Source organism: Phacochoerus africanus, chromosome X (genome assembly GCF_016906955.1).
Source record: "Phacochoerus africanus isolate WHEZ1 chromosome X, ROS_Pafr_v1, whole genome shotgun sequence".
Classification (NCBI taxonomy): domain Eukaryota; kingdom Metazoa; phylum Chordata; class Mammalia; order Artiodactyla; family Suidae; genus Phacochoerus; species Phacochoerus africanus.
This window is the reverse complement of record NC_062560.1, coordinates 45,164,030-45,191,590: the sequence shown is the minus strand read 5'-3', so window position 1 is coordinate 45,191,590 and position 27,561 is coordinate 45,164,030. Positions and strand designations below refer to the sequence as shown.

General features: G+C 53.0%; 1 protein-coding gene and 1 long non-coding RNA gene across 6 annotated transcripts in view; one reads left to right on the top strand and one right to left on the bottom strand.

Annotated features, from left to right (window-relative positions):
- On the bottom strand, nt 1-25,353 carry HDAC6 (histone deacetylase 6). 5 transcript variants are annotated; one of them, XM_047764482.1, is made up of 29 exons: nt 25,248-25,353; nt 24,054-24,176; nt 23,841-23,969; nt 23,613-23,701; nt 21,683-21,767; nt 21,544-21,584; nt 20,325-20,421; nt 20,091-20,188; nt 18,613-18,717; nt 18,435-18,503; nt 10,302-10,428; nt 10,140-10,205; nt 9,989-10,048; nt 9,829-9,918; nt 9,135-9,241; nt 8,978-9,045; nt 8,586-8,754; nt 8,342-8,470; nt 8,000-8,168; nt 7,542-7,675; nt 6,708-6,776; nt 6,403-6,595; nt 4,544-4,693; nt 2,329-2,503; nt 1,823-2,217; nt 1,630-1,734; nt 1,349-1,495; nt 1,125-1,253; nt 1-896 (listed from the first exon to the last, which is right to left on the bottom strand). In XM_047764482.1, exons 2-29 carry the CDS (start codon nt 24,144-24,146, stop codon nt 828-830), a joined length of 3,357 nt encoding a protein of 1,118 aa, XP_047620438.1. In that variant the 5' UTR covers nt 24,147-24,176; nt 25,248-25,353; the 3' UTR covers nt 1-827. The 5 variants fall into 5 exon arrangements, with proteins under 5 accessions (XP_047620438.1, XP_047620436.1, XP_047620441.1 ...); XM_047764480.1 differs by lacking the exon at nt 25,248-25,353 and adding an exon at nt 24,904-25,012; XM_047764485.1 differs by lacking the exon at nt 25,248-25,353 and adding an exon at nt 24,695-24,718.
- Nucleotides 25,354-25,390: 37 nt separating this feature from the next.
- LOC125118256 (uncharacterized) overlaps nt 25,391-27,561 on the top strand; it is a 33,598-nt gene continuing 31,427 nt past the window's right edge. The window contains exon 1 of the long non-coding RNA XR_007132804.1: nt 25,391-25,471. This is a non-coding gene — a long non-coding RNA (uncharacterized LOC125118256). The remainder of the gene's footprint in view (nt 25,472-27,561) is intronic.

Here is a 27,561-nt window from a genome sequence, read left to right as displayed (position 1 = left end):
CCGGCTCCTTTGAGCTGCCAGAGCAATTCTCTTTATGTGGGAGAAACAAAACCCTCACATTATCCTCCAATCCTCAACCCCACAGTCAATAGCAGACACTCCTTCCTCCAGGAAGCTACCCTTGGCCACCAAATCGAAGTATGTTAAACCCACCTCCCCACCCCCACCAATCAAGACCAAAAAGCAGGTGGGGAGACTGAGGCCTAGGGAGTTTTCTTGCCTTCTCAGCCCAGGGTGTAGCTGGGACCGGCTGGGAGGCTCCTATTTCTAAGGTGGGCGCTTACTTTCTCACAGATTCCACCATTTAATCCCTTGTGGAGCCAGTCGAGCTATTGTTCTACTTGCAGTTAGTTTGAGGGGGCGCTGGATGAGCTGGGGGTTGACATGAGAAAGACCCACGCCCTCATGCCTTCATTTACACATCAGCCCTGCTGGCCAGGGGCATGGGCTTCTCTACCCACTCGAAATCAAAGCCTTTCTCCAGGTTTTTGTAACAGCTTGTACTTTACTGCATACGCCACCCCGCCAGACCTGCCAGTCATCCCCCCTTCCCTTCAAAGTATCATCTTTACATCAGCCCCGCCTTGGGGCGACTGTGCTACCGCCCCTTCCTTCGGGGGCAGAGTAGATGGAGTCCCTTGGAGCTGGCAGTGAGCAGGGAAAGACGTACAAGTGATCGTCACTGTCCTCTTAAAAGTATTTACACTTCGGGCGGCACCCTTGAGGAGTGGTAAAGGGGCTTCAGGATGGGAGGGAGCGAGGCTGCCTCTCCTCCAAGGTACAACTTGGGATGGAGTAAAGCAGGCCCGCGAAGAGGCTTCTGGGATCTAGCGGGAGTGGGGCACGCCCTCCCCAAACTTGTTCTGGTGGGCGATGTTCTTCACAGCCAGGAGAGCCTGAGGAGGAGGAGGAGGAGGCAAGAGAGGGGAGGGGAGAGAGAGTGAGCACCCCTCTCCCTCAGCGAGGACGCTGCGCCCCCTCCAGCCCTCCACCGCCTTCTCCCTTGCATTAGCCCCCATGCAGAAGGGTCTCCATCCGCCCCTGACCCAATCGCAAAAGCTGGGGGGGCGGGAAGAGGGGTGTGCGCGAGTGTACGGGAGTTATAGAGTCTGCCCAGGGCCCACCTCGTGGTGAACATAGGCCTGGCAGGGGTAACACCAGGTAGACAGGTCGGCATAGCTGAGGACCAAGGGGTGGCCTGAGCTTTCGTGGTGCTGGAGCATATGGGCGTTGATATAACGGCCGCAGCAGACCTAAGGTTGGGGAGTGCGGGTTGGGTGGGGGTCAGTGGCCCACTGTGGTTTGCTCCCGGGCCGGCTGCCACCCTGCCCCTTCCTCGGTGCCATACCTGATAGCAAGACAGACACACCCAGTTCTCCTGGAGTGCTCCACAGTCTTGACAAGGTTGGGTCACGTCCAGGCCCGCTTCAGGAACGGGGCGTACTGCCACCACATGTGGACACCAGAGCAGTGGTGACACAGCATAGAACATGGCCTGAGGTGGGTGACACTGAGTAAGCGACGGATGCCATCTCCTCCTGACATGCTCCTATACAGCCCACGCTCCGATGTTGGGGCACAAACGGGCCAAAGAAAGAAGCCGCCGCTCTAGCCTCGGCCTGAGCTCACCTGGTCACTGTCAGCTTGGTTTCCAAAGACCTGCATCAGCATTAAATTGTCCATGTTCTGACCTCCAGCTGCCTCTCCTAGCAGCCCTTCCTCTTTTGGGGACTCCTGGATACAAGGAGGGAGACAAGTGATGTATCCAGGAGGCCTGATTCTTGTCCCTTCTCCCTGCTATTGAGGCGGGGAGGGGGCTTACCTGAACTTCATTTCTTAGTTCCAAGGCTCCGAGATTGCCTACCAGCTTGCTGGGGGAGATCAGAGTTGTGGATCCTTGCTGTGGAGACGCTGGAGGGGTCTGGTTGTCACCGCCTGAGGCTGGAGGGCTTTGGATCAGCTTAGCTCCTCCCACAGCCTCCCCTGTGGCGGCCTTTGAGGACTGGTCCTGAGTAAGCTCCACCAGGGCTGCCTCTGACTTCGTCTGGCCTTGGGGGGACGCTTTCACTGATGATACCGAGGTGGCCTTCCCTGTGCCTGCTTCCGGAATGTCCCTTTTTGGGGCGGTCATCCCCTTGGATGGCTTAGGCTTGGCTGGTTGGGATGGCTTCTTGGCGAACGACTTAGAACTGGAGGGTCTCTCTTTGTCTTCGACCTCTGGAAGCATGAGAGGGAGATCCTTGAGTGTGGGGGTGCTATTCCTTCTCCTGCCTCTAATCCCTGCCCTCCCGAGCCCCCACTGCCCCCCGATTCCCCAGGCCCCCTCACTTGTGACCCGCAAGCTGCGCCAGTATCTGCGATGGATTTGGGTGGTTTCGGCGATCGAGGCCAGGGCCCGTGAGAGTGGGGGCCTCAGCAGGGTCAGCAGGGGTGGTGAGTCCCCAAGGAGGGAGCGGGTACAAGCAGCCATGGACTCCGAGATGGATATCAGGTTATAGCCACCCTTTGTTAAGGAAAAGAGGAGGGAAAGGTATGATGGGGCGAGGTCCTCAGACAACTGGGGAGACTGGATGTCCTGCCTCCCTGGGGGCCCTGCAAGTCTGGAGGGTGGGTACTGGGGACAAGTAAGTAGAACACACATCTGTCAGGTGGACAGCACCCACTGCGTGTGGTAGTTGTTCAGGGGGATAAAGTGTGCTGTAAAGTGTAAGATAATAATAACCACCGCCACCACCACATTGATGGCAACTTTAGTGAGAGCTGATTTCTGTTAAGAGCTTGCTGTGTGCCAGACCCTACTTTAAGCACTGAATCCTCACAACTGCATGTGCTCAGTGTGTGTGGGAACCTTCCTGGTATGGGACCCCCTGGCCCCACCTGCACAGAAGCCTCTGCCCTGACCTTGTACAGGAACTGGTGTCTCCACACAAATCTCTGATTTTTTGTATTTTGCCTTTTCGAGGGCCGCTTCCCGTGGCATATGGAGGTGCCCAGGCGAGGGGTCGAATCGGAGCTGTAGCCACCGGCCTACACCACAGCCACAGCAATGCGGGATCCGAGCCGCGTCTGCAACCTACACCACAGCTCACGGCAACGCCAGATCCTTCACCCACTGAGCAAGGCCAGAGATCGAACCCACAACCTCATGGTTCCTAGTCGGATTCGTTAACCACTGAGCCACGATGGGAACTCCACAAATCTCTGTTCTGACCTGGTATGGGAATCCCCTTTTCTTATACTCGATAGGAACCCCTGTCTCTGCTCTTTTTGCAGAGAAAGCAACTGAGGCTCAGAGTAGTTGGATGACTTGTGTGAGGTCCTAACAGCTGGTCAGCTGAGGCAGGAACCCGGGCTCTCTGAGGAAAGAGCCCACCACCCTGCTCCACCACTAGCAGGCCTGGGCACACAGTGGGCACACCTCACCAGCCACTTAATATCTCTGTGACTTATTGTCCTCATCTGTAAAGGAGTAAAAGTGACAGCACAGTACATTGCTGAGAAGGTTAAACTAATGTACGAACAATAATTGATAATAAGCTACTAGAGGTTTCCTGGTGGCTCAGCAGGTTAAGGATCTGGCGTTGCCCCTGCTCCGACCTGGGTCACTGCTGTGGCGCGGGTTTGAGCCCCGGCCCAGGAACTTCTGCATGCTACAGGCATGGCCAAAAAGCAGCAGCAGCAGCAGCAGCAGCTAAGCTCTTGCACAGGGCTTACCATGTGCTGGGCACCTTCTGGGATTAGCCAGCCGCATCTTAGAGATGAGGAAACTGAGGCATAGGGGTGGGGGTGGGGCGCTGGGTAATTTACAAGTCAGTGAATTTACTTTGTCTCAGGATCTTGTTGGAGGCAGTTCAATTAGTGGTAAAAGGCCGAGACTCTGGAGCCAGACTGCCTGGGGTTCAAGGCCTGGCTCTGCCAGTCAATGTGTGACCTTGGGCTAGTCATTACACCTCCCTGTTCCGCAGTTTCCCTGACCTTGAGAAGAAAATGATGAGGTCAGCAGACCACACTTCACAAGGCTGCTCTGTTAAGTAAATGCATTAATAATGCAAGTCAAGGAGTTCCCACTGTGGCGCAGTGGAAACGAACCTGACCAGGAACCATGAGGTTGCGGGTTCGATCCCTGGCCTCGCTCAGTGGATTAAGGATCTGGTGTTGCCGTGAGCTGTGGTGTAGGTGGCAGACACAGCTCGGATCCCGCGTTGCTGTGGCTGTGGTGTAGGCTGGCAGCTGTAGCTCCAATTTGACCTCTGGCCTGGGGACCTCCATATGCCGCACCTGCGGCCCTAAAAAAAGCAAGAAAAAAAAATAGTGCAAGTCAGGTGCCGAGAAGAGTGTTGTTTTGCACACAGTGCGTGCTCAATTCAAGTTGCTCATGTTGGTGCTATTATTCATGCCCAGTGTATGATGACAACCTCAGCTGGAGACACTCAGGGGAGAGTTTAGGAAATTGTCCTGAGTGTGGCAGCCAGTCAGCAGAAAAGACAGGACTCTGAGTCTCCCGAACACCCTCCCACCCAGGGGAAAGGACCGAGAGAGTTACCTCTAGGATTAGAATAATACGGCCATTGGCCAGGCCCATCAGCAGGTGGGTGAGGTGGGCGTAGCACTCAGGTGACACCTGGCAGCCACCCAGCGGGTCTCCCCGGGCAGCGTCGAAACCAGCTGAGACCAGCACCAGTTCCGGGTTAAACTGCGGTGGGGCGAGAAGAGACACAGGAGCATGAGGGTGGGGGGGTCTGTGGATGCGGGAGTTGAGGGAGACCCAGACACCCAGAGCCAAGGACAAATGAAAATACGGCGATGCAAGTCAAGAGAGATGGTGACCTGCGAGACATAAGACCAGAGCCCTGAAAACATCGAGGGGAGGACATGGAGAGACCCATGGGAGACTTGGGGACGTGGGTACATCAGACACAGAGCTGGAGACGCAAGCAACATGCAGAGATATGGAGACACCAGAAATGGATAGATGGGGACATGAAGCAGAGTTTTGAGATGGGGAGACTTATGTCAAGAGATGGTGACATGAGACAGAGAGGGAGATGTCCTCACGTACACACCAGAGAGTGAGACCAAGAGGCACACCCTCCCCTCCCTGGATCAAACTTGGGGACACATGTGCACAACACAGGGTTTTTTGTTTTTTTTGTTTTTGCTTTTTAGGGCCACACCTGCGGCACATGGAGGTTCCCAGGCTAGGGGCTGAATTGGAACTAGAGCTGCCTATGCCAGAGCCACGGCAATGCCAGATCCGAGCCACATCTGTGACCTACACCATAGCTCACGGCAATGCCAGATCCTTCACCCACTGAGCGAGGCCAGGGATCGAACCCGCAACCTCCTGGTTCCTAGTCGGATTCGTTTCTGCTGCACCATGACGGAAACTCCCTAACACAGGGTTTTATATACACAGTGCCAAAGCGAGGTGCACACACGCTTCCATCACAGAAGGTGACAAGCGCCACACACAGAAGGCAGTCACAGCCAGCCACACACCCACACACAATCAGACAATCTCCTACAGACCGGACTCATACATGGTACTAGTCACGCGCACAGTTTCTCAGAGGGAACAGGAAGCCACCGCTACCCCCACATGGACACACACAGTCATACACACACCATCACCGCAATCCCCACAGTCACACATATACTGTTGCGCCCCCAGGAGGTGGTCACTTGCACACGGTCACACACACAGAAGGTAGTCACCTGGCACTGTGTGGCATCAGACACACATACACACCTGAACACTCATGTCTGCACAGAGGGCAGAGCGATGGCACTCACACTCATCCACCTTCACAGTCAGCCACACACACACATGATCTGTCACAGACACAGAGAGGTTACACACAGAGAAGGCAGCTACCTACAGCCACTCACGCAACGTCAGGCACATATATACAGGCCATAGGAGACAGAGATATGACTGTCACACTGACACTGGGTCACAGAGAGCCATGTGCAGTGATATACACTATCACACCCATCACACAAAGAACTGGTAGTGACAGCTACCTGGGCGAGGGCTCACACACACGCGAACCCCTCCCCACTTTGCACATGTGGCTCCACTGAGATGGCAGTCACATGTGGCCACTATCACAGACAGACAGGCACTAGCGATGGTGAATACAGAGGACACGTACACAGCCAGGCACACCCCCAGGCATGCCTGCCCCCGCACACCCAGGGGTCCCTCTCAGTTACACACAGAGAAGGAAGCCACTATCCCCTGTCAAACATACCCAGAGGCCATCACAGGCACGTCCCCTGCCTCAAAGCCATCAGGATGGCCACCCACAGGCCCTCTCACAGGATCAGTCGCCGGCACATCAGACACATGCACATTCGCTGCCACCCACACAGTCATGTCACATGCGTTCGGGACGGTACCTCATAGGCAATAGGAAGCACCAGCCGATGCCATGCAGCCAGGTACTCGGGGTCACCCATGCGGGGCCCATTCCAGGCCACGTTGACAGTGAAGCCCGTGCCCGCAGCCTGACCTATCTGGCTGCTGGCACCCTCATCCCCCATGGGAAAGAAGGTGCCATGATCGTAGCGGTGCAGGGAAATGTAGAGCACACTGCAGGGGTGGGGTGGGAAGGGGCTGGTTAGCGGGTTAGCGGCTGGCCTGCCTTGAGGCACAGTCCGCCCACCTCCCTGGTCGCACCCCACTCCCTGCCCCAGTGCCTCACCTGGGGTCCTCCTCAAATAAGTGCTGAGTGCCGTTACCATGGTGGACGTCCCAGTCCACGATCAGGATCCTGGGGAGGGGACAGCTTCTCAGTTACCTGGGATACTCGCCCTCCTAGGGGAGGGCAGGGGCTAGATCCCTGTAGTCTGTATGCAGAGGCATTTATTGAGGGTGGCAAGACCCTGGCACCCTGGGGAAAGCACTAGATGGTGGGCTTATGGGTCCTATCAGGGTCCTAAGGGCTTCACCGAGCAAGTACTTAGGGGCTCGGGGGGCTGGATCTTGGGTCTTTTTTTTTTTTTTGCTGCTGCGCCTGCGGCATATGGAGGTTCCCAAGCTAGGGGTCCATTGGGAGCTACAGCTGCCGGCCTACACCACAGCCACAGCAATGCGGGATCCGAGCAGGCATCTGTGACCTACACCACAGCTCACAGCAACGCCGGATCCTCAACCCACTGAGTGAGACCAAGGATCAAACCCACAATCTCACTAGTTAAGATTCATTTCCACTGCACCACAACGGGAACTCCTGGATCCTGGGTCTTTTGAAGTAAGGAGGGGGGAGACGCAGCAAGGCGTGACACTCTAGGTTCTGTTGGCATAGCAGCCAGAAATTCTGGGTTTAGGGGACCCTGGATTCTGCTTTATAAGCATCTGGGTGCCAGAGTCTGGCGTCCTATCCCGGAAAACACTGAGAGGCTAGATCCTTGGTCCTTTTCTGAAAGCGCAGGGCGATGGGCCCTTGGGTGTTTCAGGGTGACTTGGGGGGGGGCAGCCCTGCCGGGCCTGAGGAGTAAGCCCTGGGTAGGGGGAGGGGGAGCCAGGGAGCCCTCACCGCAGCGCATGCCCACTGATGGCCTGAGCATGGCGAGCAGCTACTGCCACAGAATTGAAAAAGCAGAAACCGCAAGCCGAGTCCCTTTCTGCGTGGTGTCCAGGGGGGCGCACCACAGCAATACCATTCAAAACCTGGGTAAGGGGCAGGGAGCAAAGATGAGAACACGCACCCTCACCGCTTTCTCTTCCCTTTCTCTCCTCTCCCCTCTCTCCGGTCCCTCTATTACTTCACCAGCTGCTAGGGGGCCCTAGCCCTGGAGCCCCCATCCCTCCCTGGGGGTGCTTCCCCCGCGAGCAAGGCCTCTGGTGAGCTGGGGGCCCCTCCCCATCACAGACCGCTGCCCGCGCCCCCTTTTCTCAGCCCGGGCCAAATTCTCAGAGCTGCCTCTTCCCCCACCCCCACCCCCAGAACTTCCTCTCCTGGAGCCTAAGGGCCCCTCCCCAAAGTGGAGGCACCTCTCCGGCCAGCACAGCCTCCACCAGGCGGCAGGCGGCGCCCACGGCCAGCTGCGCACATGCGAAGGTGCCAGGGCAGATGTAGATGGAGTCATAGTTGGCACCCTCGCGGTGCAGCTCCCGGGTCCTCATCTTCTCCGTTGCCCGGATGCGACTCACGTATTCAGCACTGGAGGCACAGTGGGGGGTGGGGGGGTACTTGGGGGGATGGTCAGGTAACTCTGTCCCCTGCGTGTCCCCTCCCATGTGTCACAGCAGCTCCGTGTACCAGAGAGGCAAGCCCAGGCTCCAGCCCCCAGGACGCCCATCCCACACCCCCACCCCCAGCTGCCGGGGTCCGACCTGTGGCAGGCAAGCAGCTCAGCATCCGTGGCGGGACGGGCGGGCAGAGCGAGGCAGCGCCCGGCGAGGCCCAGCTCCTCCAGTCGGCGCATGATACGCAGGATGCGCTGAGGCATCTCGGGGTGGTGGCTGGGGGTGGGATGGGGGGAACCTGAGGCAGGGGGCTTTGTGTTTGAAGGGGGGGTCCCTCCCTGGGAGGGTCCCTCCCCATGTCCCCACTTCGCCTGGCTCTCTGACTGCATACCTGTCCCATAAGTTGTAGTGATCCATCATCTGTTGGTCGTAGACCAGCCCTGTGCGAGCCTGCAGCACCGGCCACGCCAGCATCGGTAGCTCAGGGGGCTGCCACGGTTCCTCCTCCTCCTCCTCCACATGGTCCCCCTCCACAGTGTCCTCGTCCTCCAGGGTCTCAGCTGCAAGGGGAGGCCACAGTCACCCTCCTCCTACTCCCCCCACCCTGGATTCTCCAAATACTCTGGAACTCAGTTTACCCAAACCTCCAAAGGGGGCGAGGCCTGGAACCAGGGCCCACTGAGAGAGAAGGGACCTCCACCAAGGGACCTCCCACTGCTCATTCCCCCATCCAACTCCCCCCCATCCAACTCCCCCCCACCCAGCACCCTCCACACCTCCTACCAGATCTCACAAGGACCTCCCAGAAGGGCTCAAGGGCTTCCAGAGCACAGGATAGTGACGCCTGGGCACTGGAGGGCAAGGGGAGGGCAACGTGACCCACGGGCCCCTGAGTGGGGCAGTGAGGGTCCTGCTTCTCCCCTTCTCCACCTGGGCTCACCTGGGACAGGGGGCGCCCGGGAACTCCAGCAAGGGACAAGGGTCTCCCAGAAGGGTGTGGAGCGAGGCGCTGACGCCCTCAGCCAGGGAGCGGAGGTTGTAGCCGCCCTAGGAGGGGGAATGTGAGGGCTGTCAGCGAAGAAGCAGACACTAGTGGGTGCGAGTAGTAACAGTGGGTTGCTGACTACATGTCAAGCAACAAGGCCCTGAAGGCTGACTTTGTGTCACTGGCTGCACAACACTATGAGGTAACCACTATTATGATGCCTGTTTTACCTAAGAAAAATGGAGGCCCAAGGCAAGGTGAGTGACAGGTGAGGCTGCCCAGCTAGGGAGGGGAAATGATGGGACAGAAACACCTGCCGGGCTGGCAAGTTATTTTTTTTTTCTTTTTTTGTCTTTTTCTAGGGCCACACGTGTGGCATATGGAGGTTCCCAGGCTAGGGGTCGAATCGGAGCTGTAGCCACCGGCCTACACCACAGCTACAACGTGGGATCCGAGCCGCGTCTGCAACCTGCACCACAGCTCATGGCAATGCGGGATCCTTAACCCACTGAGCGAGGCCAGGGATCGAACCCGCCACCTCATGGTTCCCAGTCAGATTCGTTAACCACTTGCCACGATGGGAACTCCTGGCAAGTTGTTCTCCTGTCTTCCAGGTTCCACAGGCTGAGAGCCGTAGTGGGTCACTCACCTCCAGTGAGAGGATCAACTTGCCTCCTGCCAGACCCATGAGCAGATGAGTTAGCTGGGCGAACCCTGCCGGAGTGGCGGCCATCTCGCCCTACAGGGGACGTGGAGGGTCAGTGTGGTCCCCTTCTGCTCCCCACACCATCCCAGTGAGCCAGCCTTACCTTGGGGTCCCCTTGGAGGGCATCAAAGCCAGCGGCTACCAAGACCAGCTGGGGCTGAAACTGCAGGGGGAAGGGACCACATGAGGCCACCTGCCTTCACGGCCCATCCCTCAACATACCCCTGCCTCAACACACCCCTGCCCCTCAGGACCTCAAGGGCGACTGGCAGCAGGAGGTGCAGGAAAGCAGCAATGTAGTCGGCATCTCGCATCCCCACCTGCGGACAGGGAGGCATGATGGGGACGTCCTGCTGTCTACCTTGAAAGGCCGGGGTGGGCCTCACGTTGGGGGCAAAGGGTGGGCGGACATTGACCTGGTTCCAAGGCACATTGATGGTGTACCCCTGGCCTTGGCCAAAACCCGTGGTGGACCAATTAGAGGCCTTAAGGTGGGGCCAGAACCGACCCTGCTCGTAGCGGTGGATGGAGAAATAGAGGACGCTGGAGGCAGAGAAAAAAGAAGAGGAAGGAGTTGAGGAGAGAGTCAGTCTCCCCAAAAACCCCCAACCCATAGTTACCACAGATTTCTCAATTACTCTTTCATTCTCTCCTTAGTTTCCCCACTAATTCTTTTTTTTTTTTTTTTTTTAATGGCTGCACCTGTGGCATATGGGCCAAGGATTGAATTTGAGTTGCAGCTGTAACCTATGCTGAGGCTGCAGCAATGCCAGATCCTTCAACCCACTGCCCTGGGCTGGGGATGGAACCTGAGCCTCCGAAGCCACCCGAGCCGAGCTGCTGCAATCAGATCCTTAACCCACAGCGGGAACTCCGCCCCCCCCCCCCGTTGATTCTTTTTTTTTTTTTTGCCTTTTTTCTAGGGCTGCTTCCCATGGCATATGGAGGTTCCCAGGCTAGGGGTCGAATCGGAGCTGTAGCCACCGGCCTTACACCACAGCCACAGCAACGTGGGATCCGAGCCGCATCTGCAACCTACACCACAGCTCACGGCAATACTGGATCCTTAACCCACGGGGCGAGGCCAGGGATGGAACCCGCAACCTCATGGTTCCTAGTCAGATTTGTTAACTACTGCGCCACGAGGGGAACTCCTGATTCTTTAATTCATACATTCATTCATCCTCTCAATCATTAATTCTTCCCTTTATCTGTGACCTCACTCACTCAAGCGTTTGGTCTCTTACTGAAACCCCGCCCTCAGCAAACATTGCTGCCCCCCCTCAGGGCCCGTCCAGTTCCAGCTCTCAGATCCTGAGGGCTCTCAGTTCTATCCTACCCCTGCCCTGTGGGGGACACTAGATCATGCCCTCCCACCCACCCGCCCCTGTGACCAAGGTGGTGACCAGCAGGACAAGTCTGTGATGTTGGAAGCCCATGGGGGCATGTGGCTCTTACTTGGTGGAAAGCTAAGGCTGAAATGAGCATCAGGCCAGGTTAGGGAGCTTGGTGTTTCCCCTGAATGAAGTGGGGAGACTTGGGTTAGGGGTTAGGAGAGGCAAGACTTGGTTCTGTATGTGGAGCTGGAGTGGGGATGCTGGCTGGGGCTCCACGAGGCCAGTAAGGGGGGGCAACCCCTTGTCCCCAATACCTTACAAGCCAACTCCACTACTTCTATTTTCTAGGTGAGAAACTGAGCATTCAGAGCAGGGAGGGGGACTGACACAAAACAGACACTGGAAAAACACGATGGTGTATGTTCTGATAGCGTGGTAGGAAGGCTTGATTCTGACTGAGGCGATCAGAATGAATAATCCCTTGGAGTTCCCGTCGTCGTGGCTCAGTGGTTAACGAATCCGACTAGGAACCATGAGGTGGCGGGTTCTATCCCTGGCCTTGCTCAGTGGGTTAAGGATCCAGCATTGATGTGAACCAGGGTGTAGGTTGCAGACACAGCTTGTATCCAGCGTTGCTGTGGCTCTGATGTAGGCTGGTGGCTACAGCTCCGATTCGACCCCTAGCCTGAGAACCTCCATGTGCCACGGGAGCGTCCCAAGAAATAGCAAAAAAGACAAAAAAAAAGAATGAATAATCCCTCATCCATTCTTTCATCATTTATTCATCCATCTTCCTGCCTTGTTCCAGAAAGGATTTAAGGGGTGGGGCGGGATCAAGATGGCAGAAGAGTAAGAGGTGGAGCTCACCTTCTCCCACGAACACAACCACCACCACAACAAAGCCCATCCGCATGCAGAAAGGATTTAAGGCAGTTTTTTTCGTTTTTTTTTTTTTTAGGGAAATGCAAGAAATAGTGGTAAGCAATGACTCTAGACCAACTTAACAGTCACATTTTAATAAATGCTGATAACGCAGCTATGAAATTTAATACGATTGGCATAAAAGGATTTTTGAAATTGAAGAGAACTGTCTTGGAATTAGGGAATGAAATCCATGTGAAAACTCGGGTCTTGCATAGATGGGGGATGACTCTTTTACTTTTGACTCTGATAGATAAACACACAATGGAACATAAAGATTATCATTGGGGAAAGAAAGGACTAAAGAAAAGGACTGAAGAAAGTCCACCCCACAAGAGCCACCAGAGTCAACAAACAGAAGAACTAACACCTGGGGACAGGTGGGGGGTGGGGGAGGGATGGACTGGGGGTTTGGGACTGGCTTATGCACACTGAGGTATATGGAATTATTGGCCAATGGGGACCTGCTGTATAGCACAGGGAACTCTACCTGATATTCTATGTGGGAAAAGAATCTGAAAGAGAATGGATGTGTTTACATATATAACTGAATCACTTTGTTGTATAGCGGATATCATTACAACCTTGTGAATCAACTATACTTCAAAAAACTTAAAAAAAAAAAAAAAAAGAACACCCAAGGAAACTAAGTTTACAAAGCAGACAGAAGGAGGAGGTCCCGTCTTGGCACAGCAGAAACGAATCAGACTAGGAACCACGAGGTTGCTGGTTCGATCCCTGGCCTCGCTCAGTGGGTGAAGGATCCAGCGTTGCCGTTGAGCTGTGGTGTAGGTCGCAGATGCAGCTCGGATCTGGCGTGGCTGTGGCTGTGGCATAGGCTGGCAGCTGTAGCTCTGATTTGACCCCTAGCCTGGGAACCTCCATATGCCACAGGTGCGGCCGTAAAAAAAAAAAAAAAAAAGGGACAAAAGACAAAAAAATAAAATAAAGCAGACAGAAGGAGATTTTTTTTGTTATATTTTGTTGTCTTTTTAGGGCCACTCCCGTGGCATATGGAGGTTCCCAGGCTAGGGGTCGAATCAGAGCTACAGCTGCCGGCCTACACCACAGCCATAGCAATTTGGGATCCGAGCCGCGTCTGCGACCTACACCACAGCTCACAGCAACACTGGATCCTTCACCTACTAAGGCCAGGGATTGAGTCTTCAAGGATACTAGCCGGGTTTGTTACTGCTGAGCCACAATGGGAACTCCAGAAGACTTTAAAAAGAGGTTCAACAGACTTTCAGTGAAAGAATGGTGAACTGATAGAACAGGTTTCCCTCCCCACTTTCCTACAATCCCAGTCAGAAGACAGTAAAGGAATTTTAAACAAGTAGGAACCCAGAAAGAGAGTAGGACAAAGGATGTTAGACAATTGGAGACATGCTGAGCAGGTTGGGAGGGCACCCGAGACGATCTGAGGTTTCCCTTCTGGGTAAGTCAAGCACAGACCCAGGTCCATGCACATGAAATCAATTCCTAACAGGCCACTCATTTAATGACCAGTTCACTAAATTCACTCGTTCCTTCTGACTACTTAGCTTTAGTCTGTTTTCCTTGTCTTCATAATAGTGTTTTAGTGACTATCCAATGTTTCTCCATGCTAGGACGCTACTGATGGAGTTAAGAAACTAAGAGAAGGAGGAGTTCCCGTTGTGGCTCAGTGGAAATGAATCTGACTAGTAGTATCCATGAGGACACAGGTTCGATCCCTGGCCTCGCTCAGTGAGTTAAGGATCTGGTGTTGCCATGAGCTGTGGTGTAGGCCAGCAGCTGCAGCTCTGATTTGACCCCTAGCCTGGGAACCTCCATATGCCATGGATGTGGCCCTAAAAAGAGAGAAAAAAAAAAAAGAAACTAAGAGAGGGGGACCAGGGAGAGGGACATGGGTAAGTTTTTTTTCCACTTATACATTCTTATTCATTAAGGAAGAATGTATTAAATATAGTCTTAATTTTCCACATCTATACATAGTCAATAATATATCCATAAAAGAACACAGCTATAGCCTCTAGTGCATTTATTACAACAAGAAGAATGATTAGTAATATTAAGGAATTCTTGGTAATTTGTTTAGGCATAATACCATGGTTATGTTTCTTTTTATTAAGAAAAGTCCTACATTTTAGAGATATAATCTGGAATATTTACCACCATATCAGAGAAATGATATGGTGGTATCTGGGATTAACTTCAATGTAATACAAGAGGGTGGCAACGAGGGCAGGTATAGATGAAACAATATTGGCCAACAAGTTGATAAATGTTGAAGCAGTCAATTCAAGAAGCGAGACATGAACAAAATAAAGAACACCAGAGGAAGAAATTTATAAAGGTTAAAAACATGAATTACCATTTGATCCAGCCATCTCACTCCTGGGCATCTATCCAGAGAATCATGACTCGCAAAGACACATGTACTCCAATGTTCATTGCAGCACTCTTTGCAATAGCCAAGACATGGAAACAACCTCAATGTCCATCGACAGAGGAGTGGATCAAGAAGAGGTGGTACATATACACAATGGAATATTACTCAGCCATGAAAAGGAACGAAATACCGGCATTTGCAGCAACATGGATAGACCTAGAAATGGTCATGCTAAGTAAAGTCAGTCAGACAGTGAGACACCAACATCAAATGCTATCACTCACATGTGGAACCTAAAAAAAGGACACAATGAACTTCTTTGCAGAGCAGATACTGAGTCACAGACTTCGAAAAACTTATGGTTTCCAAATGAGACAGGTTGGGGTGTGGGGGGTTGCCCTGAGGGTTTGGGATGGACATGCTATAAAATTGGGTTGTGATGATTGTTGTACACCTATAAATGCAATACAATTCATTAAGAAAAAGAGATTAAAAACACAAAAAATAAACAATAAAATAGTAGAGATAATCAAAAAAGCCAAAGGCTAGATTTGAAGAGATGAGTAAAACAGATGAACGTTTGGCCAGGCTAAGGGTAAAAAGAGATGTTACCCCAAGAAGAGACCCCTCCCTTTCCCCAGAATTTGGCAGGATTTTATCTCCCTGTCCACACTCCCTAAAATTGAGACTTGTAATGGACATTTCCTGCCCCTGGTCCCAGGGAAATGCCTTTTAGGAAACAGACCTACATGAACCATAGCAGAGCAGCCTGAGGACAGCTACCTACAACAGTGCTTCATTCTTAGGTTTAAATGGCCAAATAAGGATTACTAGACATTTGAGGAAAACCACCAGCATGAAAGAGAAAGACCAAGGAGTTCCCGGTATGGCACAGCAGGTTAAGGATCTGCTGTTATCTCCAGTGGCTTGGGTTACTACTGAGGCATGAGTTTGATCCCCGGCCTGGTGCAGTGGGTTAAGGATCTAGTATTGCCACAGCTGAGACACAGGTTGCAGCTGCGGCTCAGATTCAATCTCTAGCCCAGGAACTTCCATATGCTGAGGGTGCAGCCAAAAAAAAAAAAAAAAAAAGAGGACCAAGAAAGAACAGTTCCACCATCCCCATCCCCAGAATAAACTGGCAATTCAGGAGTTCCCATCATGGCACAGCGGAAACGAATCCAACTAGGAACTATGAAGTTTCAGGTCCGATCCCTGGCCTCACTCAGTGGGTTAAGGATTCATCATTGCCGTGAACTGTGGTGTAGGTTGCAGACATGGCTTGGATCTGATGTTTTTGTGGCTATGGCGTAGGCTGGCGGCTGTAGCTCTGATTGGACCCTTAGCCTGGGAACCTCCATATGCTTTGGGTATGGCCCTAACAAGCAAAAAAAAGAAAAAAAAAAGAGGCAATTCAGAAGAAATTTTTTTTGTCTTTTTGTCTTTTTAGGCATAAAAAGGCATATGTCCCTGTGGCATATGGAGGTTCCCAGGCTAGGGGTTGAATCAGAGTTACAGCTGCCAGCCTACACCATAGCTACAGCAACTCCAGATTCGAACCGCATCTGTGACCTACACCACAGCTCACGGCAACACCAGATCCTTAACCCACTGAGCGAGGCCAGGGATCGAACCTGTAACCTCATGGTTCCTAGTCAGATTCGTTTCCGCTGCGCCACAATGGGAACTCCCAGAAGAAATTTTTTTTGGTTATACTCTCGACATGAAGAAGTTCTTGGGCCAGGGCTCGAACCTGAGCCACAGCAGTGACCCAGGATGCTGCAGTGACAACACTGGATAATTAACCTGCAGAGTCACATGGGAACTCTCAGAACAGAAGAAATTTAAGTCTTCTAATTAGTATTCTATAAAAACAAGATCAGGAACGAGAGGGCATAGACAGAGAGGATGAAAGCGCTCTTGGAGATTAAAAGAATACATACATAAATAATTCAACAGAAGGACTGGAAGGTAAAGTTGGGAAATCTCCCAGGACACAGAGCAAAAGGCAAAAGAGACAGAAAACATGAGATTAAAAAATAAAAGACCCCGAGGGTCAACCCAGAAAGTATAACATCTGACTAACAGAGAGAGAGCAGAGGAGACACAGGAGAAGAAATCATCAAAGATCGAATAGAAGAAAACTTCTGAGGATTTACGAAAGGCATGAGTGTTCAGATGTAAGATGTCTACCACTACTGGTAATCAGAATGAGGGGCGAGGTGATTCAGAATGCTAGGGACAAAGAAAAGCATAAAACCTTCCAGAGAGGAAAATATCCTGGAAAGGAATGAAAATCTAGACACCTAGACATCTCTCAACAATATGAAATGGGAAATAATAAGGCAGTGTCTAGAGAACAACAAACCCCAAATAGATAATGGGTCATAGGAGCACAGGAGCTATGGAGAAACAGTGGAATTTATGCAGTTGAATTTGATAAACGTTGGATAAAACAACTATTTAGTCATGTCCCCTACTGACAAGGACTTGCCCAATCATTTTCTGCAGGGAAGTCTGGCAGTAGATTCCAGATTTTAATGCATACTGACTCTCTGATGACTTGGAAATTCATCTTACAGATATGCTCAGAGCAATATAACATTATGTATTGACCAGACTATGCAGTGTAGAATTGCCTGTAATGGCAAAAACTGGGAAGTGCTGTAAACACCCTGGGGTTAAATGACTAAAGGTACAACCATACAATGGAACACTGTACAGCGCTTACAAAGAAGGAGATGCTTTTCAAAGCCACTAACATGTCCCTGTCATGCTGTTAAATGCAAAAAGCGAGTTGCTGAAGAAATGGAGCGGTAGTATGTTAATAATAATGATGATAATGATGAATGTTTGTACATCTACAGGAAGAACACTGTTAAGGATATAACTTTATCAAGGGTGTATTTTTTTTGTCTTTTTTGCCATTTCTTGGGCCATACCTGCAGCATATGGAGATTCCCAGGCTAGGGGTCGAATTGGAGCTGTAGCCCCCAGCCTACGCCAGAGCCACAGCCACAGCCACACGGGATCTGAGCCGAGTCTGTGACCCACACCACAGCTCACGGCAACACCGGATCCTTAACCCACTGAGCAAGGCCAGGGATCGAATTTGCAACCTCATGGTTCCTAGTCAGATTCGTTAACCACTGTGCCATGATGGGAACTCCTCAAAGGTTTTTTTTTTTTTTTTTTTTTTCCCTTTTTTACAGCTGCGCCTGAGGCATATGGAAGTTCCTGGGCTAGGGGTCAAATGGGAGCTGCAGCTACTGGCTTACACCACAGCCACCATCACAGCAACGATGGGTCTGAGCTGCATCCAGCTTGCAGCAATGCTGGATCCTTAACCCACTGAGCGAGGCCAGGGATCGAGCCCGTATCCTCATGGACACAGTGTCGGATTCTTAACCCACTGAGCCACAACGGGAACTCCCTATCAACAGTTATTTTTGAGGGGATGGGAATTACAGGAGACTCACTGCTTTAGACAATGTTACATTATTTAACTTCCATTTTTTATTCACTTTTTCATTATTTAATTTTTTAAGTAAATCATTTGTAGTATTGTCATAATCGGGGGAACAAGGTAGTAATTTGAGGTTCACTCCAGCTCCAGGATAAACTGGTGAGATTTCCAAATATTTGTGGGCTCAAATTGTGTCAACTTCTTCTCTGTGGGACCTAAGCTGTAAGCCTCAGCTTTCCCATCTGTAAAATGGGGGACCCAACAGTCTCTGCCTCAAGGTGAACGTCAGAGAGAGAGCAGACACACAGAGAGCAGCACAGAGCCTGTTCCCAGGGCAGGCCCCATGAATGCGAATGCCTTCCTTTCCCTCCTGGGCCCCTCCTGGCTGGGTCTGTGAAGGTATAGGGGGGTGGCTGGGAGTCTAGCAGCTAGCGTGGCACTTGGGACATACCTGGGGTCTTGGTCAAAGGTGAACTGTGTTCCCTGACCATGGTGCACATCCCAATCCACAATAAGGACCCTGTGAGAGGGAGAGAGGGGGGCACTGTGTAAAAAGATCAAGGTGCATCTGGGGGGAGTGCCCAGACGTGCCCACCCTCATTACACCCGCCCAGCTGCTTGCTGCTGACCTCTGAATGTCATGCTTCTGCTGAGCGTAGCGGGCGGCCAAGGCTACGTGGTTGAACATGCAATACCCGTCCATAAGACTGTGCTGGGCGTGGTGTCCAGGAGGCCTGGGCAGGACAGGGAAGGCCATAGATATGAGGGGGTCCTCCTCAGCAGAGAGGGACTCTTTCCGGCTCCCTAATCCTAGACCACCAACGTCCCCAGTGCCAATGCCTGCACAGGTCCCAGGCTAGGGGTCCAAGCGGAGCTGCAGCTTCCGGCCAGAGCAACGCGGGATCCAAGCCCTGTCTGCAACCTACACCACAGCTCATGGCAACGCTGGATCCTTAACCCACTGAGTAACTGGGGCCCTTGGCTCCACAACCCCCAGTCTGCTCTTCTCCTCCAAAGGAAATTTAATAATGCTCACTAAAATTATCAATGCATACACCCTCATACCAAGTCCTTCTGCTCCTGGGGACTTAGTCCACAACCTATATAACAAAAAGGGTGAAATAACATGTTTATCAATGGATGATATTTGCTGCAGCAGTTTTTTTTTTTTTGGAAAAAGCAAATGGTGGAACCAAAACGCCCCATGGTAAGGGGCTGGTTGGCTTACTGCGCCACTGTGTAGTGCTGTTTTACGCTGTTCAGAGAAAAGCTGTCAAACAGGTGTGAGTGAAAAATGCACAGTACGCAAAGGAGTGGGTCAGGTGCTACCACCGTTTGTGGTTAAAAAAAAAAGGGGAGGGAGGAAAAAAGGCTACATCTTCTGCATGTCATCACTTCTGGGGTGCCAGTGACGATAAGATGGACTGGGATTTTACAGGCCGACAACAAAGCAGAAAATGCTGCCAAAGGAATTCTGAGACCTCCTCGTTTCTAAGGTGCATCTGGATTTTAAGATGTTACAAATGTGGAAAAGCATACATCTCAGAATCAGCAAAAGATGGTATTTCCTCCATGACTAGGCACAGACTATTTCTGGGAGGACACATGAGTCACTGGTTATACAGTGACTACCTCCAGGAGAGGAAGCCGGGGATTGGGGACGGGGGGGGGGGGGGGGGGGGGGGGGGCGTGGGGGGCGTGGAGAGGACTTTAACTTGTACCTTCCCCCTCAACCTTTTAGAATGTTCCATTCTTTTTGTTTTCTTTTTAGGGCAGCACCCAAGGCATATGGAAGTTCCCAGGCTAGGGGTCCAGTTGGAGCTGCAGCTGCCGGCCTACATCACAGCCACAGCTAGGTGGGATCTGAGCCCTGTCTGCAACCTACACCACAGCTCATGGCAACGCCGGATCCTTAACCCACTGAGCGAGGCTAGGGATCGAACCCACATCCTCATGGATCCTAGTCAGATGCTTACCACTGAGCCACAACGGAACTCCTAACCATTTGATTCTTGAACCGTGGAAACATACTACCCCTACCATTACCTTTTATATTTGAGAAAGGATTTTTTTTTAACATAAAAAGCCAAAGGCCAGCAGGTCCTACCTGATGATGGCCATGCCATTCCGGATCTCAGCCCCCAGGACGGCATCCACCAGCCTGAGGACGGAGCCTGAGGCCAGGCAGGCGCAGGTGTATGAGTTCTGCAGAGACAGTGGGGAGCCAGAGAGGGAGTGAGGGGGTGAGCAGCCCTGTCTGCTCAGCTGCTCCCCCCAGGGTGGGGGGGATGGGGGGATAGGCATTGCCACCACCCTCTGCCCTCGCAGCTCTCAGCCATACCGGATGCAGATAAACCGAATCATAGGTGTCTGCTAGGACGCGGAGCTCCCCCTCATTCATGTACTGGGTCGTCTCCATCAGATCAATGTACTCTAGGCTGGGTAGGCGGATGGGAGAGGAGATTCAGAGGCCTGCCTCCCTCCTTGTCCCTGAGCCAGGGCCCTGTCCCCTTCCCAGCTGACTCCTCCAGGCACCAACCCCCTGGACAAGACAGGCCTCCTTCAGCTGTCAATTGGGGGGAATAACTGGAATATAGAACACAGTCCTTGCTTCATCCCTAGCCTGCCTCATTTCCAGTAACATCCCTTGCCCTCTGCTCTGGTCACACCAAATCCTACCTCCAGGCCTTTGGCCAGAGTGTTCTAGCCATCTGTACCTCCCTTCCCTCAGCCTTCTTTGTACCACTCTCACTCTTTTTTTTTTTTTTTTGGTCTTTTTAGGGCTGCACCTGTGGCATATGGAAGTTCCCAGGCTGGGGGTCCAATCGGAGTTGCAGCTGCCAGCCTATACCACAGTCACAGCAATGTGGGATCCAAGCCGTGGCAGTGACCTACACCATAGCTCATGGCAATGCAAGATCCTTCACCCACGGAGCAAGGTCAGGGATTGAACCCGCGTCCTCATGGATACCAGTTGGTTTCGTTACCGCTGAGCCATGATGGGAACTCCATCTTTTTCTCCTCTTAGTTATTTTTTTGGCCACACCCACAGCATGTGGAAGTTCCTGGGCCACAGGGATTCAGGAATTGAACTCGTGCCACAACAGTCACCCAAGCAGCTGCAGTGACAAGGCTGGATCCTTAATCCACTGAGCCCCAAGGGAACTCCTCTCTCTCCTCTTAAAGCTCAGCTGAGATACCCTCTCTGCCAAGTTAATGTCCCTCGAGCCATATCTCACCAGGCCCCTTACCCTGGGTTCCTGCAGCCCCCTGAAGGAACCTCCTGATCACTCTGTCCACATACCCGTCATCTGTTTACACATCAGATTATAGTAACGAGAGTTCATCCGGGCTGATGATATATCAGGCACCATTCTAAGTACCTCACACAGGTTTACTGGCCCCCAAGATAAAGGCGATGACAACAATGAGATTCAGAGAGGCTCAGTGACTTGCCCAAGGCCACAGAGCCCATGACATTTCTTGCCAAAGCATCCAGCCTGCCCTGGTTGGCCCAGGGCAGCCTCCTCCCCATCCCTACAAGGCACCCAAGCCTTCACCTGTGAACCAACATCAGCTCCTCCTTTTCGGCGAATCGGGCCTGGGGAGACATGAGGAGTAAAGAGCTATAAGGCTCTGGCTGTGCCTGGGTCCTGCCAGCTGCTGCCCTCCATACGGGGTGTCGGCTGGGGAACTCACCTGAAAGGACACGCAGCGGTCCAGGAGGCCCTCCTGCATCAGCTGCTCCTTGATGGCATGGAGCCGCTCAGGGCCTTCAGGGAAGCTGGGTTGACAGAGACACAGACATATGACACTGGTGAGCACGTCTGCTCCTGCGCACCTTTCCCCATCCACCTGTCCACAGCTGCTGATGCCGGAAACTCTGGAGTCAGCCCTGGCGCCTGCTGGCTCGGTTCTTACAGTAGATCCAGAGCCTGCCCCTCTCCTCATCACCTCCACCGCTGCTACCATGACCTCTCGCCCGGACACCTCCTCACCGGCCTCTGGGGTCCTGTCCTTGTCCCTCTCTCTGCAATGGTTAAAGCTCAAATCAGATCACGTCCCTCCACTACTCAAACCTTCTCATGGCTCCCATCTCATTCAGGGTAAGCGCCAAAGTGCTCCCCCGCCCCAGAAGGCCCTTAACCATCCACCCCGTCACCTCCCTGAGCCTCATCTCCCTCTGCTTCCCCCGCCCCCTGCCACTCACTCTGCTTCTCCTGCACTGGTCTCCTCCGTGTTCCTCAACCAAACCGAGTACGTCCCAGCTGGCACTTCTCCCTGCCCAGGACAAGCTTCTCCCAGATGTTCTCTGTAGCTCACATCCTCACCTCCTGCAGATCCCTGCTCGCATACTGAGGCCTCCCCTGACCACCCTATTTATTCTGGTCTTTTTAGGGCCACACGCACAGCACAGGGCAGTTCCCAGGTTAAGGGTCGAATCGGAGCTGCAGCTGCCGGCCTACACCACAGTTCACGGCAATGCTGGATCCTTAACCCACGGAGCGAGGCCAGGGATCGAACCCGCATCCTTGTGGATCCCAGTTGAGTTCATTAACCACTAAGCCACGAAGGGAACTTCAATAGTAAAGTCTTTTGACATCCTGACTCTTCCACTGGGATAGGGGTGATAGATACTAAACTGGTGAATACATAAGTATAATAACAGACAAACAATGACACGGCTAGGAATAATCTGAAGCTCAGGGGAAGGGGAGTGGTCAGGCAAAGCCCTCTCTGAGGGTCTCCTGGAGACGTGAATGTTAACTGGGAGAGAAGGTGGAAGTGAATTTCTGGAAAGGGCATTGGCCAGAGTAAAGGCCTGAGGGGAGGGAGTGCCTGGCATGTTGGAAGCACAGCAAAGGGACCAGTGTGTGTGAGGTGAAGCGAAGCAAAGCGAATGAGGGGGAGGACTGGCTGATGAGGTCACCAAGGTGCTAGGGAACCAGATCACGTGGAACCTTAGAGGCCAAGAGGCTGGGGTGAAGAATGTGAACTTTACCTTCAGGGCAACAGTTTGCCCTTGAATGACTTAAAGAGAGAGAACATCATCTTATACATATTTTTGGTGTGGAGAGGGAGCATGGGCAGCAGGGCTGAGGGTGGGAGGCCTCTGCAAGTCTAGGTCAGAGATGATGGTGGCAGCAATGGAGGTGGAGAGGAGAGGTGAGATTCTGAACATAGAGCCAAAAGGATGTGCTGATAGATTGCAACGTGTGACTCTTCTGTATCAGCACAGACGTCCCTTCTTCAAGGAAGCCTCCTGGGAACCCTGGATGCTAGTCTAGGGTCCTCTATTAAACACTTCTGACTCCCCTGGTCTCGAGTCCTTCTTCACGAAAACACCTCACACTGCTGGCGGCTGTTTGATGACCTGCTCTCCTTATCTCCTGTCAGCTCCTGGAGAAGGATCCTTGTCTATCTGGTCTGATACATCTGTAATCACCATCCCCGGGCACACAGTAGGCTCTCAATAGATATGTGTTGGCTAAATGAAAAGAACCCATTCGAGCCTGAGCCTCGTCTCCCTAGGTCATGTGCTACAGTAAGAAAGGATTCATTCTTGCTAATGGGCTCTAAGGGTGTATGTTTGTGTGATTTGAGTATGGCCTGGAGAAGCCAGCCTCACCTGTCATCCCAGAGGCAGTGGAATTCATTTAGCTGCTCATCCAACACCAAGCCAGTGCCAGACGGTGTCCTGGCCTCCAGGTTCAGATCCTGTGAGGAAAAAGAAAAAAGGGAAAGGCTGATGCATTGAGGGCCTGAGTCAGAGGGAACCTCCCACACTCTCCAGGATGGAGAACCTCACAGTTTTGATTGTCACAGGAGGCTACATTGCAGCCAGGCCCCCTCTCACCAGCCCTTGGAGCCCCACGATTAGGTCTTGCTCGGCTGCTTGGCTAAGCTTCTTCATTCTGCCTTTCTTCTTTACATCCGCTAGATTGGGGCTGGAGCGGAGTCCGGCACCCTTTTTAACACCTCGCTTCTGCCAAACAGAGAGAAGGGTCAGAGTCCAGTGCACGGCCCACTGCTCCCCCTCCCCCTCAAGAGGGCCAGTCAGGGGCCTCACCGAGGTGACGCTGGAGTCGTGTGGGGGGGAGTGGGGGTTGTGCCTACTTCTTCGCTGCCTGGTTGTGGTGGAATCCTGGCCGGTGGAGGTCATGGCTGGGGAGACTTCACCCCTGACGCGGTTCTGGGGGGTGGGATGGAGGTGACTGAGAAGGGGCCCCGAGCGCCCTGAAGACCCCTCATCCCAGCCCCTTCCCAGGCCCCGCCCCCTACGCTAGCCTCCATCCCTTAGGCTATCTATTCCCCACCACCTCTAAACTCCGCCTCTCTCAAGGCTCTCTCCCTCCAAGGGGGTGTCCATTCCACTTGGTCCCGCCCATTCCACGAGGCTCCACCCCTTTACACTATTCTTTACCCTTTCGGTCTGGCTCTTTCACAGAGCAATTAACCCCCTGGCCCAGTCCTGATCTAAGCCAGCCCTTGCCAGCTAATCACCGCCCCTTTCACTCTATCAAGCCCCATTCCCAGATCCTTTCATTCCTCAAAGCCTCGCCCAGGCCCCACCCCTTCGCAAACCTGCCCTGGCCAGCCAATCTCCCGGGATAATCACCCACCCTTTCACTCAGCCAGCCCCAGCCCCGGGCCCCGACTCCACCCTTAACGATCCACTTAACTCCACCCCTTATCGGGCTGGACCGGCACCTTCCACTAGGCTAGATCCCGCCCCTAACGTTTCAACGAGCCCAGCTCCTCGGGGGACTGCCCTTTCCCTTCCGCCAGGCTCCACCCCCTGCCCAGGCCCAACCCCTAACGCTTCCCCAAGCCCCTACAGCCATTTCCGAGTCCCTCCCCCCAGGCCCGCCCCCCCCTCCCCGCCCCCGCTGTCGACGTTGACGAATCTCTCCACTCACTTGGCGCAGCCCCTTTCTCAAACTCCGCCCTTGGCGCGCGCCGCCAATTTCTCGGCGACCTGTAGGGCCGCGGGTGCCTGAGCCTCTCTTTTCCATTGGGCCAGATCTCTCTACAGCCCGCCCCGATCCCGCCCACACTGGGGAGAGCCCGACTTGCGCCTCCAGCGGAACGCACAAACGGCGGATCAGCGCGTCAATGCGCGACGCTGGCTGTGCCGCGCCTGCGTGAAGCGCGCGCCGGTTGCCTGACGCGGCGCTCGGGCTCAAGCTTCTCCCCTCCCCCAATCGCCGCAGCTGTCACCCTGGCGGTCATGACCGCGGTTTCTCTGTCCCTGTCCAGTTACCTTAGGAGCCCACCGGACTCGCGCCAACTGTACCGTGCGGTGACTCAAGAGTGCAAGCAAGCAAGCGAGGGAGTTAGGAAAGGGCGTCTTCTCCCTGCCCCCTGGCTTCCCGCGCGGCGCGCCCTGATGACGTAGCGCGGGCGGGCTGGTGGCTGGGCCTGGAGCGCGGTGGAAATTGGACGAGGCTGGTGGCGGCCAAAAAGGGAGTGGTGATGATGACAAATGTGAGGATTTTCTGAGTTCATATTCACTAAGGTGGTACGCAAGGAAGCACTCACCAAATGTTAGCTATTAATAGTCTGCCGCGAAAATGGATGGTGGAATGGAAGGGGGAATGATCGTGACGATAGCAAGTTGTATGTGACAGGCATTGTCGTAAGCCACAGTTCTATGAGGTACTTCCCACTACTAAGGCTGCTTTGCAGATAAGGAAACTGAGGTTATGGGACTTAGCCATGTGACTTTGGGCAAGTTACTGAACGACTCTGTGCTTCAGTTTCCTCCTCTGGGAAATTGTGATAATAGTGCCGGGGAGTCAGAATGGACCTTGGGAGGGGAGTTTTTCTTGGGTGACAGCTCTTCCTGTCTGCTCCCTCCAGTGGGTAACCTCTGCACGCAAGCTGGAATAGAAAGTGTATGGGTAGGGGGGAGTTGCGGCCCCCCCCCCCATGCGCCCTCCCAACTCTCTCCCACCCCATGGCTCAATGTCTGAATATCAGCCTCGCAGGAGGCCGGTTTGTCCTCCTAATCTCCCTCTCTCATTCTTCACCATTTCCTACCGGGCTGTAGGCTGGGGCGGGAGAGATAAGGGGTCTGGGGTTCAGCATCGCTGACTAACCAACAGATTGACAGCCCCACCGCCCAGTAGCTGGGCCCTCTGACACTCTTGCAAACCCCAGTTTCAACCTTGTCTTCCCTTCCACTCTTTTCCTACCTGAACGTGTCTTTTGTCCCAGTGGAAGAGGGTCGCAGCTAAAAGATCTTTACACCTCCACGTACGCCAGAGAAAACATGTATATGCAGTGATACACACAGAGGAACGTTCTGAGGTGATGCTTGCAAAGTGAAAGAGTAGGGAGTCTTGTAAGGGCCAAGACCCACTTTTTTTGTATAGTCAGAAGGGAGGTTTCTGTACAACAAAGGTTGGCAAACTTTTTCTGTAAAGGGCCAGATAGTAAATATTTTAGGTTTTGCAGGCCACATACTGACCTCTGGGGCATTTTCTTCCTTCCTTTTCTTTCTTTCACTTTCTCTTTTCTTTTCTTCATCTTCTTTTTTTAGGGCTGCACTCGCAGCATATGGAGGTTCCCAGGCTAGGGGTCCAGTTGGAGCTGTAGCTGCCGGCCTACACCACAGCCACAGCCACAGCCACAGCCACGCCAGTTTGGAGCCGTGTCTGAGACCTACACCAGAGCTCAGTGCAACGCCGAATCCTTTAACCCGCTGAGCCAGGCAAGGGATTGAACCTGCGTCCTCGTGGATGCTAGTCAGATTCGTTTCTGCTGAGCCATGACGGGAACACCTTCCCTTTTCTTTCCTTTTCTTTCTTTTGCCTTTCCATGGCACACAGAAGTTCCCAGGCCAGAGATGGATCCTGAGCCACAGCCACAGTGACTATGCCAAATCCTTAACCACTAGGCCGCCAGGAAACTCCTCCTTTCCTTTTTTTGTTTCCCTTTCTTTTTTTCTTTTCCTTCTTATTTCCTTTCCCTACCCTCTCTTTCATTCCCATTTTCTTTTTTTGTTTGTTTTTTTCTTTTTGCCTTTTGTCTTTTAGGGCCGCACCCTCGGCATATGGAACTTCCCAGGCTATGGGTCTAATTGGAGGTACAGGCGCTGGCCTATGCCACAGCCACAGCAACGCCAGATCCGAGCCGCGACTGCGACCTACACCACAGCTCACGGCAACGCGGGATCCTTAATCCAGTGAGTGAGGCCAGAGATCGAACCTGCGACCTCATGGTTCCTAGTCGGATTCGTTGCCACTATGCCATGACGGGAACTCCCCCTTTCTTTTCTTTTCTTTCTTTCTTTTTTTTTTTTTTGCTTTTTAGCCCATACCCATGGCACATGGAAGTTCTAACTAAGGGTTGAATTGGAGCTGTAGCCACTGGCCTACACCACAGCCACAGCCACACCAGATCCAAGCCGCATCTGCAACCTACACCACAGCTCAGTACAACACGGGATCCTTAACCCACTGAGTGAGGCCAGGGATTGAACTTGCATCCTCGTGGATACTAGTCAGATTCATTTCCTCTGAGCCATGACAGGAACTCCTGTTGCCCCTTTTCTTTCTTTCTCTTCAAAAATG

Coding starts and splice junctions, on each gene's coding strand:
- HDAC6 (XM_047764480.1), bottom strand. CDS start 24,999: ATGGAAAAGAGAGGCTCAGGCACCCGCGGCCCTACAGGTCGCCGAGAA. Junction 9,242..9,828: donor AGTTGATCCTCTCACTGGAG/GTGAGTGACCCA, acceptor TCCCCCTCCTAG/GGCGGCTACAACCTCCGCTC. Junction 6,777..7,541: donor ATCAGTGGGCATGCGCTGCG/GTGAGGGCTCCC, acceptor TCCCCTCCCCAG/GATCCTGATCGTGGACTGGG.